General features: G+C 45.4%; 2 protein-coding genes across 12 annotated transcripts in view; one reads left to right on the top strand and one right to left on the bottom strand.

The window, feature by feature from the left end:
* The first annotated feature begins 3,465 nt into the window (after window positions 1-3,465).
* Window positions 3,466-9,953, top strand: dlk2 (delta-like 2 homolog (Drosophila)). Of its 11 annotated transcripts, none has more exons than XM_055502823.1 (10): window positions 3,466-3,661; window positions 4,499-4,599; window positions 5,190-5,263; window positions 5,362-5,518; window positions 5,706-5,819; window positions 5,951-6,247; window positions 7,615-7,672; window positions 7,757-7,887; window positions 8,013-8,157; window positions 8,240-9,953. In XM_055502823.1, exons 6-10 carry the CDS (start codon window positions 6,187-6,189, stop codon window positions 8,940-8,942), a joined length of 1,098 nt encoding a protein of 365 aa, XP_055358798.1. In that variant the 5' UTR covers window positions 3,466-3,661; window positions 4,499-4,599; window positions 5,190-5,263; window positions 5,362-5,518; window positions 5,706-5,819; window positions 5,951-6,186; the 3' UTR covers window positions 8,943-9,953. The 11 variants fall into 11 exon arrangements, with proteins under 11 accessions (XP_055358798.1, XP_040923493.1, XP_055358802.1 ...); XM_041067559.2 differs by having other exon boundaries at window positions 5,948-6,247; XM_055502827.1 differs by having other exon boundaries at window positions 5,362-5,819; window positions 5,951-6,030; window positions 6,181-6,247.
* A 793-nt stretch (window positions 9,954-10,746) lies between these two features.
* The window catches only part of lrrc73 (leucine rich repeat containing 73), a 7,151-nt gene continuing 2,790 nt past the window's right edge, over window positions 10,747-15,107 (bottom strand). The window contains exons 3-8 of the mRNA XM_029127721.3: window positions 15,070-15,107; window positions 14,795-14,955; window positions 13,559-13,681; window positions 13,165-13,265; window positions 12,687-12,954; window positions 10,747-11,367 (exon numbers count right to left, since the gene is read on the bottom strand). The exon at window positions 15,070-15,107 is cut by the window's right edge and continues 254 nt beyond it. Of these exons, the coding sequence (XP_028983554.1) occupies window positions 11,297-11,367; window positions 12,687-12,954; window positions 13,165-13,265; window positions 13,559-13,681; window positions 14,795-14,955; window positions 15,070-15,107 (762 nt within the window). The 3' untranslated portion in view covers window positions 10,747-11,296. The remainder of the gene's footprint in view (window positions 11,368-12,686; window positions 12,955-13,164; window positions 13,266-13,558; window positions 13,682-14,794; window positions 14,956-15,069) is intronic.

The following is a 15,107-nucleotide window of genomic DNA, read 5'->3' as shown; positions in this document are numbered from 1 at the left end:
CATTAAGTCAGACATGTAATGTATAAATTAATAAAGTAAAATCACTCCACAATAAGGATTTTTCAGAGTGACAAAATACAGATGTCAGTTGAACTTATGGTTAAAAACGTCAAATTTCACAAAACAATATAAATGTGTATATTAAGGAAGAAACTATGGAGTAAATGCTAAATGTTCTGAACTGATATCTATTCTTTTCCACTCGATCATAACTCAAAGTTCTTTACATTGCTTCTTACATAACCATTACACAACTACAGCCGTGAAATACAAAATATACATCAACACAGCAAGTATTATTAATATGACAGAAAATCAAGAACTATTTCTATGTTCAATAAGTATCTTTATGCTTTTTTACCAACACTCAGGTTACTAAAGTACAATATCCAACACAATTAAATGAATTAACATTTGAGGCACATGATGTTTGTCCCCTGCTGAGCTCAGGTGAGGCAGACACAGTGGTCAGTAGGTGGCAGCAGAGCCAAGATCAGAGAAACCAAGCCATGAGAAGAATGTGCCAAAAAGAAAAATGTTACACACGGTATGGTACACACGGTACCGGTATACAAATATGTCACCAATGAAAAAAGCAAAACTCTGACAATGATGAAACAACAGTATGAATGCAATCAAAAGTAAAAAAGTAAAAGACATGCTTCTCTTAAAGTCTATTTTAAACAATCTAATTGCAAGCTATTCACCTGAAGAGGTGGTTTCCTAGCAACAGCATCACACTCTTTGCAGTTGACTCAGTTTCCTCCAGCAACTCATCAGGAAGTCGTTAGCAGATCGTTAGTGTCACCTTTTTAAAACAGACAGTGTCAGTGAAAACATCCTCAGCTCTAGAGAAATGAATGAAACATCCTCACAGGTCTGGAAATGTTCTTGTGATGTTAGGAAAGTCCTCACTGGGGCATGAGGCCACTTGCAAACATGTAGACTCAGAAAACAGCTGCAGAGGAGTTCATACTTACTGCAGGTCAGAACAATGAAGACAATGTCCAGCTGCTCCACAATAATGCAGACCCACCCCCGTCCTGTGATACGAGAGCTATGGAAATAATGGGAGGTATGGAAAATATGCCATTGGTTTGAGCGCCACACCTGCTGGTGTCTCTCTGACATGTTTCTAAACTAGAATGTAAAGAAACCAGTTGGAGCAGAGTGAATAACGACCTAGAGTAAAGTCACATGTAGCTTCTAGGAACTGGCACATTTTAGCTGGATAAGAGGAGTGTATTAGGACCTGAGCAGCAGCTGAGAGGGAGACAAATGTTGTGAGCTCTATTATCAGGGATTACACTTAGATTAGAGAAGTTATAGGATTATCATAGCTGTGAAAGGGGTGAGATCCATGGATAGACGTGTTCCTTACTTTAACTGGACCAGTCCCCCCTACATTCCCTATCAACTTCAACATTAAGAATTTGATGGCCTGCAGTGGCGCAGCTGGAGCTCTGGTTTCAGTCTCCACCAGCTGCTAAGAGATGCCTCTGCTCAGTTTTACAGCTTTCATTCATTTGATTCTTTAGAGCAGGGAAAGATGTGATTCACATACTGAACATTTAGCAGCTACAGGTCTTTAGCATGAATATATATCTGATGTGATCAAAATCCTTCACATACATATCTACTTTCAAACAGCTGCTGTAAAAACATTGCGTCTAAAACAAAACACTGTGTTTTTTTGTCTGAAGTGCTGCATGTCAAGGTCAAAGATCACACACAGTGTTCATCAGTCAGACTGTCGGTTCCTTGTGTGGTGATATGTGATGGGGGTGGTGGGGCCATTTAACTAAACACCATAGGGAGGAAACAGAGATGGAAATAAGGCCATAACCACGTAAAATGTGAAGGGTGATGATGCTGGTGTGGAGGGGCTGGTCTTCAGCTGCTGCATGAGGTAACTGTCAAGGCCTTCTCCATTCTCCTTCCTAGATAAACAAAAAGGCATTGTGAGGTAGGTGGATCGACCCTCAGTGTTGAGCAAAAACCTTCCAGCTGCTCCTGCTGAACGAAATATAGCAGGTTAACTCTTCATCAAGCCCTAAACACCCTCCAACACCACCAAACACCGGCTGAGGCACACATCAAGACAGATCCAGTTACAGGTAATGGTGGTCCATAAACCAGTAGATCAGCCTTTAGCGCAATACTCACTACAGATTGGCACAGACAAACAGAACACAGAAGATCACTGGTTGTCCTCTGCCCTCCCTGGACGACTTAGCCAGGTCCCGGTGTCAAAACAGAGTCAAAGCCATCACAGGAGACCCCCACTACCTGCTTATAATCTGTTTGACTTGCTGCTGCCAGGGCGGCGTTTCAGGTCAATAAAATCCCACACCACCAGACTAACAAACAACTTCTTCCCCTGGGCCACTCCAACTGCAAACAAACATTGAGTCACCATTCAATCCAGATGTGCAGTATAAACACAATGTGCAATATTACTGTGACATACTGTGCAATACTGTGTAATTTCACTGAGTAATTTTAGTTACCTCACTCAGACCTACCACAGTTCGATCAATTATTGAATTTATTTGTGATGCGGGTATTTTTTCTCTTCTTTCTCTATTTATTCCATATTTTTACATAGGGCTCTCTTTCCTTAATGTGAACTGTTGTTGGGTGAACCCATAATTTTGTTGTACCTGTACAATGACAAATAAACATCTATTCTATTCTATTCTATTCTATTCTATTCTATTCTATTCTATTCTATTCTATTCTATTCTATTCTATTCTAGTGGTGACTGATGAGATATGTGGCAAGAATTGCATCTCACCTGCCGATAAGGCAGGTATGTTGGGTTTGGTTCATAGTTCGAGTTAGCATGTGTTTCAGCCTAATGAAAGTTGTGTTTTTATAGTAGTCTGCAAAATGTGCCTGAAGACAAACACAGAATCTGAAAATCTAAAATTCTTCTCTCTGAAATGATTTAAAAACATCCACCTCTTGCAGGTGAGGACAAGTCTCAGCATGCAGCAACATCAGAACTCTGACTAACAGATATGTGCAGGGACATGAGAAGGGAAGGAGCAAACCTGCCAGCATTGAATGGATCAGACCGAGGAGGGAGCCCTGCACAATGTGAGGAGACAACGAGCAAGGTCATCGACCAGCAGGGATTCAGCCAGAGTCTGAGCTCAGTCCTGAAGGTTTACAACCTCATCCTGTTTGAACAGGTGACAGAAATTCCTCCTGCCAACATCAGTCTGATGATTTACTGACTCTGTCGCCTCGTGACTTTGTAAATGCTTTGAGTTCTGGAGCCAGACTGGCCTCAGTCTAACTTGTCTGGATCTCGACTCAGGTACATTTGTCTCAGAAAAACCTCCTAAAATTGCAGTGTTTGATTTCAAACCTGCTGAGACTTGACAGCAGCCTGTTGCCTCACGCAGTTTGGACTTGAGTTGAGTTCTAGTGTTGCTGAGTGTTTATGCGTCTAGTTGATGACAAATGCTGCTTCTCCGGATTCCATCCAACACAGCAGCAAGTCCAGCTCCTCCTCCGGGGTCATACCCTGAGGAGGTGGGTGGGTGCCTGGGTGGAGGGGAGTGTCCCGGTCGTGTGCCTCCATCTTCAAACACATACGGTGGAGCTGTGAGTGCCGACGGTCCAGGTTCGTGCCAGAGGAGGAGGCTGAAGGTAAAACTCATTGGTTTGTTTCAAGCGTTTAAAACTGCAGCTGCTTACGGGTTGTTTACTGGACTGATTATACTGGCATGTTGGAGACACTTTGCTTTCTGCCTAAAGGTAAAGAGCAAACATCTCACTGCAGAGCATGCAGTTATTTTACTGAACAACAACACACAGGGCTAAAGAGATGTGATGCATTAGTGCAGAGAGTGCAGAGTAAAGAGGAAAATGCTGGTTACACTTTTTACATCAGCTGATGGAAATGTTTTAGGTGGTGATAAACCTGCAGAGCTCTGCAGTGGCTGTAGTCATTCAACAAACATGCCTTCTGGCATCAGATACCTCAGGAGTTCCACTGTTGGTGCCTGAGGCAAACGCTGTTGGACGTGTAACTCATGCCAACTAAATCCAGGGAGCAACATAGTTTGGCTGATGCGCATGTTGTTCTGTTGTTGGAGCTCAGCTGGAAGGTGGTGTGGTCATAAGCCTCCTCTGTGTCCAGAACCAGTCATAGTGGAGCTGCTCCCAGAGTGGACCCACAACATGCTTAACAGATTATGTGGCTCTGGAGAAGGTTCAACCTTCAGACCTCCTGCTGGTATATTTTGAACTCTGCTGGGCTCAAACACTCACTCTCACTATAAAAACCACTTCATACTGTAAATACCACAACTTAAAAATAAAAGCTTACTGTAAAGATTCAGGCAGTGTCCTGATAACATTTACTGACTAAAGCAGAGTTCTGTGCTGAAACATGATGTTAGAAGAGTCAGAGCCTGAAGGATGTTTTAGTTTGTGATGGAAGAATCTAACATTCCTGTTGGGACTGGCTGTACATTTCATCAGATGACCATCCGTCTCCTCTGTTGCTATGGCTACAGCTGACCTTCTGCAGGGTGGAGTAAGGGCTTTTATGTCACACAGACGGCCTAACAACCAAAAACAAGGTAAGGAAATCAATTTAATAGCAACAGAGTTTAACAGAAGTGCAAGTGCTGCAGCCTTTATGCTAACCTCTGGTAATATAAGCATATGTACAGTACACCTATTGTAGTCATAGTGTTCTGCCAGGTTTCATACTGCACCTGGTTTGAGCTGTTCTACCATCTCAAAGATAAGAAGGATGCTAGATGCTGAGATAAGTGTTGTTGAACAGGGCCACAGAGTTCCTGACGACACATGAAGCAGCAGCTCGCTACAGAGATGAAACACGTACAGTACGTACAGCGTCTTCAGTTAAGAAAAGCCTGACAGACAGTAGAGAATCCTCACTGAACAGACGCTTCACATGTTCAGCAGTGAATGTTTATTATAGTTGGACCCACTTCAGTTTTTTTGTATTTTATGTTGGAAGGTAATGTATTTATTCAAGCGCATCTATAATGTGAGTATGTGATCACTTTGATGAGCTTCTTAATGCTTTCTTTGAGAACAAACGTCTGTCCCCACCGCCACACAAAGGCAAATGTGTGTGTGGGTGCGTGCCACCTGTTCCCATCCCTTCACAAACACACACTCCCTTCTTTCTCCTCCTCAGGCAAACACATGCTGGAGGAAGAGCGCATGTGTGGAAGCTGTGGAATGTGACTCAGGAAGACACTCATTCACACGGTGAGCAGGCATGTTGGCTCCTGTCTTTGTGGAGGTTATGTTTGTCGCTATAATCTCTGGAAAAATTATCCTGCTTGTTGTTTCCTGCCGCCTGGCAGTGGAGTGTGTGGGCAGAGTGACCTGAGGGTCCATCGCCATAGCAACAGGCTGGCCAGCCTGACGCCGGAAGCAGGAAGTGGAGACGGAGAGTCCATAAAGGCATCAGGAGGCAGACGGACCACGAGGGAAGGAAACGGGTCACGTGACCTGATTAAGGTGCTTCAACATCGAATAGGCATTAGCTTAGCAGCTGAGGCAAACTGCAGACTCACAGACTCATGTTATTGCTGCAATGTTTTCATCCAGCACCAGTTTAGGCTGTTGCCACACACAGTTCCACTGGGTATGGTGTATTTCCTTATTTTGCCTGATCAGATGCAGTCTTTACATGTACACTCATTAGGGAGAAGCCAGACTTGGTCCAGCTTCAAAATCTCTGGGAGATTTGAAGCCAAAACTGACGATCACCGAGGTCATCGTCCCGACACCACTATCCAGCTGTTCGCTACAGCTACATGTATCCTTTCCTCATATTGAGAATTGCTATTTGTACACAAACATAGGTGAAACCAGCTCTGGGTGTGACCTGAGCAATAAACTATCAATGCCAGGGTCACAAATCAAGTTTTTTAACAAAAACGGCAGAAGTGAAATCAGGGAACCTGGGAGGAATAATATGTCCCTCTGTGGACACCAGGGGTCCACGCTGATGACCTGTGGACACCCAGGTAGAATCAAAACCAAAGGTGCAGCCTTTCAACAGCTGACCCAGAACCAGCAACTCAAACACATTTGATTCCTTTGATCCAGTGATTACAGCTCAAAGTGCTGCCATCTCTGAGTGACCTCTGTCCGTTACTGTGTTTTTTTGTTTGTAGGTCGACATGCTCCCGCCAAGCTGTTGGGTCCTGCTCATCCTCACCGTTCCCTCATGCACAGGACAAGGTAGGCCCAGATGGTAACATCTCACTCTATCACTGGCTTTGCAACTGAAGGGCAGTGAGAGCAGTTCACCCTGTATATACTGTAGACAGTGAGCAGTGTAGTGTGGGAAAAAAGTGGCCCAGATCTCCAGGATGATCAACACCAAGCAGTGGGACGGAGCAGACAGGCCCCAGGCCTCATTCCCACCGGTGCTTCTGTTTTCTGGTCTGACACCACCAGCAGGCAGGGAGTGGATTCAGAGAAACAAAAGGTTCAATCGAATTCGAATGGAAATTTATGAATAAAGGACACCTATAATCCAGGAAAGAACTGATCATTCCATATTCAGATGTCTGTCATTTGCTCTCTCCACACTGACGAATGTCCTCAGGCTTAAGAACTAAAATCAGTGCCCTGGGGAAATGTTGGAGCCACTCAACAATTATTGTTGACAGTTAGTGAGTAGAACAGGTAGGTGTGACATCAATCATCTTTCAAGCCACCACAGTATCTATCAATATGTGACAGATCAATAATCAGAACATGTGTGGTCACTGTGTGGTTCCTGAGAGTCATACAATCGTCGTGGGGGTGGTCCTCTCCTCGAGCTCAGAGGCGTCTGGCTCCTCATTGTTCTGGTTAATCTGGGCTCTGCCAGCTGTCAGATTAACCCTCTGCTTGCTAGGCTTTGTCTGGTCTCAGATAACATTCAGCAATTCCCAGCTGCTTTTAGAGTCATGTGAGTCTGTGTTGGCGTTCCTGGCAGCTCTGACACGGACGCTGGCATTCCTGCTCCATCGGAATGGAGGACAAGACTGTTGTTCTCCTGTCAGAACTCTCTTTGAAAACAATCCTGTCAGAGCCCCATCGCCTTTCGAAGCACTCAAATGTCAAAGGTTAGGGTCTGCAGCATAAACAAGGAGCTCAAGACGATCTGATCGGAAGGCGTTTCAGCATCATCATGTTTTAGTAACAGCTTTTTGTTACAGGTAAACACTTACATCCAACAACATTCATAGGTTTGATAGTTTTGCGTAGCTGTGATGTAGCTTTGCAGTATAGGTCTTGTCTCAGGGCGTGTTCTCCTGCCCATGTCTTGTTCTGCTACTTAAACACATTGCAGCAGGTTGGTGCCAGCTGTCTGCTCAGTGCCACGTGGCTCAGCAACCGTCAGGGGTCACAGGTCGAACCATCTGCAGCTAATGTCTCACCAGAGACCTGAAACATTCCACCAGGTCTCAGCAACTGACTTCCTCCTGGGTCGACTCATTTTTAAACAAAAGAACAACCTGTGTGAACAATGAAAAATATTAGGACCAAACAATAAACAGGGTTCCTCATTTCCTGCTCATCTGTCTCACACTCTTCTGTTTCTCATTGTCCTGCAGAAAGCAGCTGCAGCTGTAACATCACCAACAGTCGCTGTGACGAGTTTGGCGTCTGCAGGTGAGAAGCAGCCGCTGATCTGTTTGTAGAGGCAGTCTGTGCCCACGTGCTGTGTCGTCCAACGCCTTGCTCCTGTGTGTGCAGATGTGACCCCGGTTGGGACGGGGAGCTGTGTGAGCGCTGCGTGCCGAAGCCCGGCTGTCTGCACGGGTCCTGTCAGCAGCCGTGGCAGTGCAGCTGTGATCCGGGCTGGGCTGGACGCTTCTGTGACAAAGGTGCTGCACAACCCATTTTATGTATTTAAATGAAAGCTTCTCATTTGTAAACAGATAGCATGGTTTTCCTTTTGAATCTAAAAGTGCTTTTACTTTGTGCTGAAACTCTGCTTTTGATGTGCCAGACCTAATGGTGTGTGCGGCGCAGCAGCCGTGTCAGCACGGAGCCACTTGTGTAGTGGAAGCCAGCGGTGAATATGCCTGTGTGTGTCCTGAAGGCTTCCATGGTAGAAACTGTCAGCTGAAGGCTGGGCCCTGTCACCAGAGGAGGTCTGGACACCTCTCAGCTTGCTGGACATTTGCTGCTATCTGTTGAAATGGCCTGACTATCTGTGTCCCCTTCCATCTCCAGGTCCCCTTGTAAAAACGGTGCTCTGTGCGAAGATGCAGACGGTTTTGCTGCCGAGCTGACGTGTCGCTGTCTGGCAGGTTTCACGGGGTCACACTGCGAGACCAATATGGACGACTGCCTGATGAAGCCTTGTGCCAATGGCGCCATCTGCCTGGACGGCGTCAACCGCTTCTCGTGCCTCTGTCCAAGCGGCTTCACCGGACGCTTCTGCACCGTCAACGTGGACGAGTGCGCCAGCCGGCCGTGCCTCCACGCCGGCCGCTGCCTCGACCGTGCTGGAGGCTTCCACTGCGTCTGTCAGCCCGGCTTTGCTGGAAGCACCTGTCAGACGCTGCTGGGGGGCGTTGGATCCAACCTGACCACCAGAGTTAAACCTCACAGAACAACTAGTAACAGCAGTCGTCATGGCAACCAGCTGTTTAAGGTGACGGTGAGCGAGCGCAGCGCCAGTCAGCTGTCACGGGTGCAGCTCATCGTCCTACTGGTGCTTGCAGGGCTCACACTAGGGGCTGTGGCACTAACGGCCTCCTTTGTACTGCAAGGTCACTGCAGCAGGTGCTTGTCAGCATCACAACGGGGACAGAAGAGCTCGCAGAGGACAGATCAGGACGCATGTCAGATCAACTTCCTGAATGCTGCAGAACCAGAGAATAACAAGGTGAACACTAAGGTGATGCTGACTGAGAGGCGATCAAGCACATGACTTCACAGACGAGGAGGACGCGTTCCCTCAGCTGGTACCACCTCTGAGCACTGCAGGGTCAAAGGCTGCAAAGTTCCAAAGCGTCAAGCTGTGAACCATAAAAACATACACATTTAGTCTGGCAAAGTAAAACGACCTTTTTAAAGGTTGAGGCAGTTTGAGCCAATGCAGACTTGACGTGAGACAACCAAGCAGGTTGGTCTTCACTGCTACTGATATTAGACCCTTTATGTTCCTTCCGAGTTGTACCTGCACCACTTACAGGTTTTGTTGGCATCTGTGAAAGCACAGTTAGACAAACAGGAGCCAAATGTGTCGTACAGTATGTGCTGCAGCCGCTGCTGCTCATCCCAGAGAAACTGGATCTGGTCAGGAAACATTGGTTTCGTCAGTTAATCTGACAGCTTTGAACTATGCTTCGGTGAGATCTTATGAGGACACATTTCTGTGAGGTACACACACCTGGAACCTTAATGGAGCAGTAGTACAAACATGTTGCTTTACAAGATAGCCACTAGACGGCAGGAGAGACACGAGGACAGAGGGGTTGACCGAGGAGAAACAAGGCCAGCCAGACTTATCCCTGCTCTGCTCCACAACCATCTGAGTATTTATGTCAGTGTGTACCTTCCTGTGTCTGATGGCTACGTGCACACCACAAGCTGGAAATGGCTCCAATTTCATCTGCTGCCCCCTACAGTGTAAAGCTTAGTGTAGAACTAAACAGATGGTGATAGCGAAGGCCTGTTGGCTCCTGCTGGCGTCCACCAGACCCTGTTCTCCATCTTTCCGTGACCACTGTGACATTAAGAAACATATAGTGTTAAAAAATGGACATTAAGAAAGAAGAAAACAAAGTCAAATCTGTCATTTCAGATCAAAATTCATCACCTAAATAACAAGAGCAGCCCTATAAATAACTTATACACTTGCATAAATGTACATCACAATTTAAGTTTAAAAGGCTCACTTCTTTACCACCACTGGACCTGATTAAAAATAAAAACCATTTGTTTTATGTGATGTCCTATCATACTTAGCTTAAAAAAAAAGTTATTTTAATGCATCCAGTGGCGCTGGACTCAGTCCCGCTGAGCATCAGGTGTGGTGCTGGAGCCAACAACCTTACTGGAGTATAATCGCAAACAAACGACAATGAAGCACTTTGAATCAGGACTTACTGTACGCTTGCCACCAGAAACATGCACCAGTAATAGTAACGATTAAAAGAAGCATCTGTTGGTGATAAAATAGTTTTGCAACACAACCAAACATCACTGCAGGTTCTGAAGAGTTCTGGCTTGTCCTCGATTACTGATATGTGGTTAAAACAACACAAAAGCCTTTTATACACTACTCAAAAATAAAGGGCACACTAAAATAAGACATCCTAGATCTGATTGAATGAAATATTCTAAAATACTTTGTTGTTCAGTTGCACAACAGCATGTGAAATTGATTGTCAACCGCGTTGCTTCATAAGTGGGCAGTTTGATTTCACAGAAGTGTGATTGACTTAGAGCTACATTGTGTTGATTAAGTGTTCCCCACTATTTTCTTGAGCAGTGTATATATTAGTAGCTGATGAGGCAAGACTCTGTAAAAGCTAGTACCAGCGAAGCAGGACAGCATTTGCTCCAGGTCTCCAGTTCATCATCATTCAGCCTGGGTTTTCCACCGAGAAAACCCAGGCAGGCATGAGGAGAACATGCAGACGCCCCAAAGAAACCCAGAACCTTCTTACCGTGAGGCAACAGAACCACTGGGTTCTAGATTCAATTACAAGAAAATACAAGAGTAATGGTTCATCGGAGCTGAAAACAGTTTTATTATTATGACACAAGAGCAAACATAAAAACAGGTGCAGTACAATCATCAGAAACACATTCATACATTTACTGTATAAAAGGGGTTGTGTACCGATATTAATGGTTAAGCAATAATTACTGACTATGTTTATCAGCCATTACTAAGTAGGTTTAGATGCTGGATTGGTAACTGATAAAACTACATTAGAGCGCTTTTATTGAATCCTCAGTAAAGTATTTGTTAACCATTAATTACAGCTTTAAATCCTGCCATAAATGATTCCATGGGGTACTTAACACATGCCCGCCTGTAAGTCACTTGGGGTGTTGAGGTTTTGTGCCACTACTTGCTCTGTTTTAGTTTCTGTGCAGGTGCTACGTCAAACCATGTGGTGCATGTGATTGGCTGCTAGCAATCACATGATCCAACAACCCAAAGATGTGCAGTGCAGAGAGACAAATACATTCAAAACCAGAAGTAAATGTGAATCAAGTTGAACTAAGTGAGCACAGCGTAACAAAGAGTGTGTGTATTTGTGACAGGGTTCACATTTCGGTCTCAGCCAACAAGCTCTCACCTAGACCTGATGTCAGCAAAACCATCTGGGGGCTGGAGTCTGTGGGGTCAAAGAACAACAGGTTTAGATCTTCACACTACACAGAAGGTCCTGTTCTAACCCTCACATTTTTATTATGAGTCCCTATCAATAACTAGTCCAGCATGAGTCCTTGTCCAGCAGAGCGAAGACAATGCAGACGAGTCAGCAAACAGAGAGCGTGATGCACTATGCCGACGACAGTCTGCTAGTTTAATACAATTCAAAGTTAAATTTAAAGTTCTGTGAAAAATGTTGTTTTGCTCAAAGTATTAAAAGTCTCATTTTGTTTCATAAAACCATTTAAACTCTATTTAAATTAGTTTTCTACGTGACTGAAATGTTCCATGTTTTCATAATGTTATGGCCAACATTTGTGTGTAAATAGCTTATAAAAATAAAGGATCTAAAATTAAATTATTTGCTTTAGTAAATAATGTAAAGCCACTTGTATGTCTTCTCTAAATCTAAAGACTGACTTAGAAGATGTTTAAACAGTTTCTAGAACACAGTGACTGATTCTCTTAATACTGTAAGTGACACACGCTCCTCTCATTAAAGCAGTGCGCACGTTTGAGTAGATTCCAATGCAAATCTCTCGACTTGTGCTTATTATTTTGTCTTTAACGTGGAGGATTAGTTCTGTAAGTGAAGGACGCAGCAGTTGCATGTCGCTCTGAATATTTATTCGTACCAACAGAGATGTTTAATTTCTGGAATTAGATAAAAAACCAGCTAAAGCAGATTGACACATGCTGGAGATCACGGTCACGGAGGACATGTAACAAACACCACAGGACCAGAGCAGCACGCGATTAAGCCCTGACCAAACAAGATTCGTGTACAAGCTGTGTAGTAAACTTTACCATTGGTTTGAATCATTCACCATCTGAACCAAAAAAAAACAGTTACCATACAAACAGAACCAGGAAAGTTGGTGTGGTAGTGGTACAGTACCAGAAGAGAAAGTTCCTGATTCTGCCCTAATGAACTATAGCGTAATACCCATAAGAAACCATGTCTATAAAACTGGACCAGGTACAATAGTGGGAACCATTCTGTGATGAACCAGTAGAACCAGTTTGCTCACGTCCTTGTTTTAACAAGCCTTTGGTTCAATGGTCTGTTTGATAAAATCCTGTGATGGTCAGACACACTCAGACTGTTCTTGTTTGTTGGTTGTTTTTTGTTGCTGCTACAAACAAATAACTTGTTTGTTATGTCACAGAGACAATGCTCGACTTTGCATCTTGTATTGTCTGAGAGGGAGTAAAAGCTTTTGATGGTCTGCAAGCGAACAGTCCAGAGATGAGGACAGGGTAGAGAGTGTCAGCCCTTACTGCTGTGTGAGATCCAGATGGGGTTCTGGTACTTGTCTGTGATTGCCTGGTACTTGTCTCTCGTGGGCAGATACTTGTCTCTGATTGGCAGAAGGGCGCAGTTGAGGGCGGGGGTTGGCTGCAGGGGTGGAGCCTCTCTGTCATCATCCTCCTCCCCTTCAGACAGCAAATCACAGATCTGCTGCTGGAGATCAGGACTGATGTTGTTCTCTGCCAGAACCAGAACCCGTAGAGTGGTCGGGTAGTTTTCCACCATGTCCAAGAACACCTGGACACAGAGACCTCATTCATTCAAAACACTGAACAAATCCTTATTTATGCACCTAAAACACTCATTGTTTATTGATTTAAAATACTGGAACTAGCAGAATTGAGTGGTTCTGGAGAAAAAAAAAAACGGTTCACGTGTTTGCAGGACTAACACTCAACCTGCAAACACCTGCATTATACTGTCAATTCATATTCATGATGGATCAACCTGTGCTGACTGGTTGGTCAGACCGGTTCCTTCCAGGTCCAGCACCTCCAGGGTTCTACTGGAGGCCACGGACACTGCCAACATCCCTGCAATCTGGTCACCTGGGGGAAGAACCCCAGAACATTACGGTCAGAAAAAAACAAATTGGAGATTAGGCAACAGAACTGACCAAAACATCAGCACCAACAAAACTGTCTAAATCTGTCAGAACCATAACTACTGTACCCAAAAGAACCACAGCCTGAAATTAACAAGCTGACCACAGACCAAGTTCTTCTGGGTCAGAAGGGCTGGCTTCATCTTTTAGAGGCTCTACATGAAGTGACTTTGTGCCTCTTGGACCTACTGAGCCCATTTGGAATGAGGAGAGGTTTGAGGCGAGTCACATACTTACCCAGTGGGTTGTAGTCCAAGTTCAGAACTCGGAGCTGTGAGCTGTGAGCAACAGCAATGGTAAGACGAGCCCAGCCTTTGGAGCTGATCCCTGGGTTAGCGCTGAGAGTCAGCTCCCTTAGACCTGCCAGAACAACACAGCACACGCCAGCCGTCAACAGACGGACCCTTACGCACTGCTGGGATCTGTAAAGGTGCTGGTTGCTCCCTGATCCTAGGCGTTCTAGATCTGCTACCACAGACAGTCAGTCTTCTGAATGGAAGGGAAATGTCCAAGTTGCCTCTAGACAGACCTGTCAGGATAAATATGACCTCTATGCAAAAGAACCTGCACAAACTTATCTCTGAACAGGCCCAGGTCCTGTCGAAATCCATCCATCCATTTTCCAAGCCGCTTATTCCCTAATACGGGGTCACGGGGGTGCTGGAGCCTTACCCAGGTGGCTATGGGCGAGAGGCAGGGTACACCCTGGACAGGTCGCCAGTCCATCGCAGGGCAACACAGAGACATACAACCATTCACACACACACACACACACACACACACACACTCACACCTACGGGCAATGGAGAGAGTCCAATGAACCTAATGCACGTCTTTGGACTGTGGGAGGAAGCCGGAGAACCCGGAGAGAACCCACGCAAGCACGTGCAAACTCCGCACAGAAAGGCAGCCAGAACCTTCTTGCTGTGAGGTGATGGTGCTACCCACCGCACCACCGCGCCGCCCCCTGTCGAAATCTGTGCTCCCATTAAAAAAACCAGATGCTGCACATCACATTGCAACCAGAGACCAGTAACAGCTGTTCTTCTGGTGACTTGATGCCTCCTGGCAGTGGTGACGTCTACACTGAACCTTTTCTGCTATGCCCCGCTGCCGCAGAAGTAAACATTTCACGCCCCCCCTCCTCAGAATTTAATAAAAAACTAAATTCCTTCAGCTTTTTACATTAGATTCAAACCTACTACCTACCTACAGTAGGTATGTTTCTAAAGCTTGGTACGCTCAGTTTAGCGCTTGCTGGTTTACTGGAGCAACATTCACAAAGCGGGACGATTGGCGGTCTTTCCTCGTCTCCCACCATAGTCACAGTGAAGCCAATTGCTGCATATGCTTCGTCATATTTCCTTGTCTTAACTTTCAAGAGACTTACGTTGTCTGAGCTTCTCTGAGGACCTGATTTAGGCTCCTTACTTTGTGGGCGAGTAAACATTAGCCTAATGGAGTATACGTTACCCGACTTTGCTCCATCAGGTGGCAGCATCCCACAGATCAGACCCAGGGCCTCATCTCCCAGCATGCAGTCCCCCAGGTCCAGACAGATCAGTGCTGGGTGGGTTGACAGGGCTGAGTTCAGGGTCACCAGGCCAGCATCTAGCAGCGGACTGCCATGGAGACTAGGGGAGACAGAGTTGTTCAAGTCAATCACACAATACCCTGCATGGTCCCCAGGGGATGAATCCTGGTGGTTCAGGTCGTTTAGTCCAGTATTCAACTGCTCATCTACTCACAACAGAGTCTGCAGGGATCGATTGGTCTTCAGGGCGTC

The sequence above is a fragment of the Betta splendens genome, chromosome 15 (genome assembly GCF_900634795.4).
Source record: "Betta splendens chromosome 15, fBetSpl5.4, whole genome shotgun sequence".
Classification (NCBI taxonomy): domain Eukaryota; kingdom Metazoa; phylum Chordata; class Actinopteri; order Anabantiformes; family Osphronemidae; genus Betta; species Betta splendens.
This window is presented reverse-complemented; position numbering and strand designations above follow the sequence as displayed.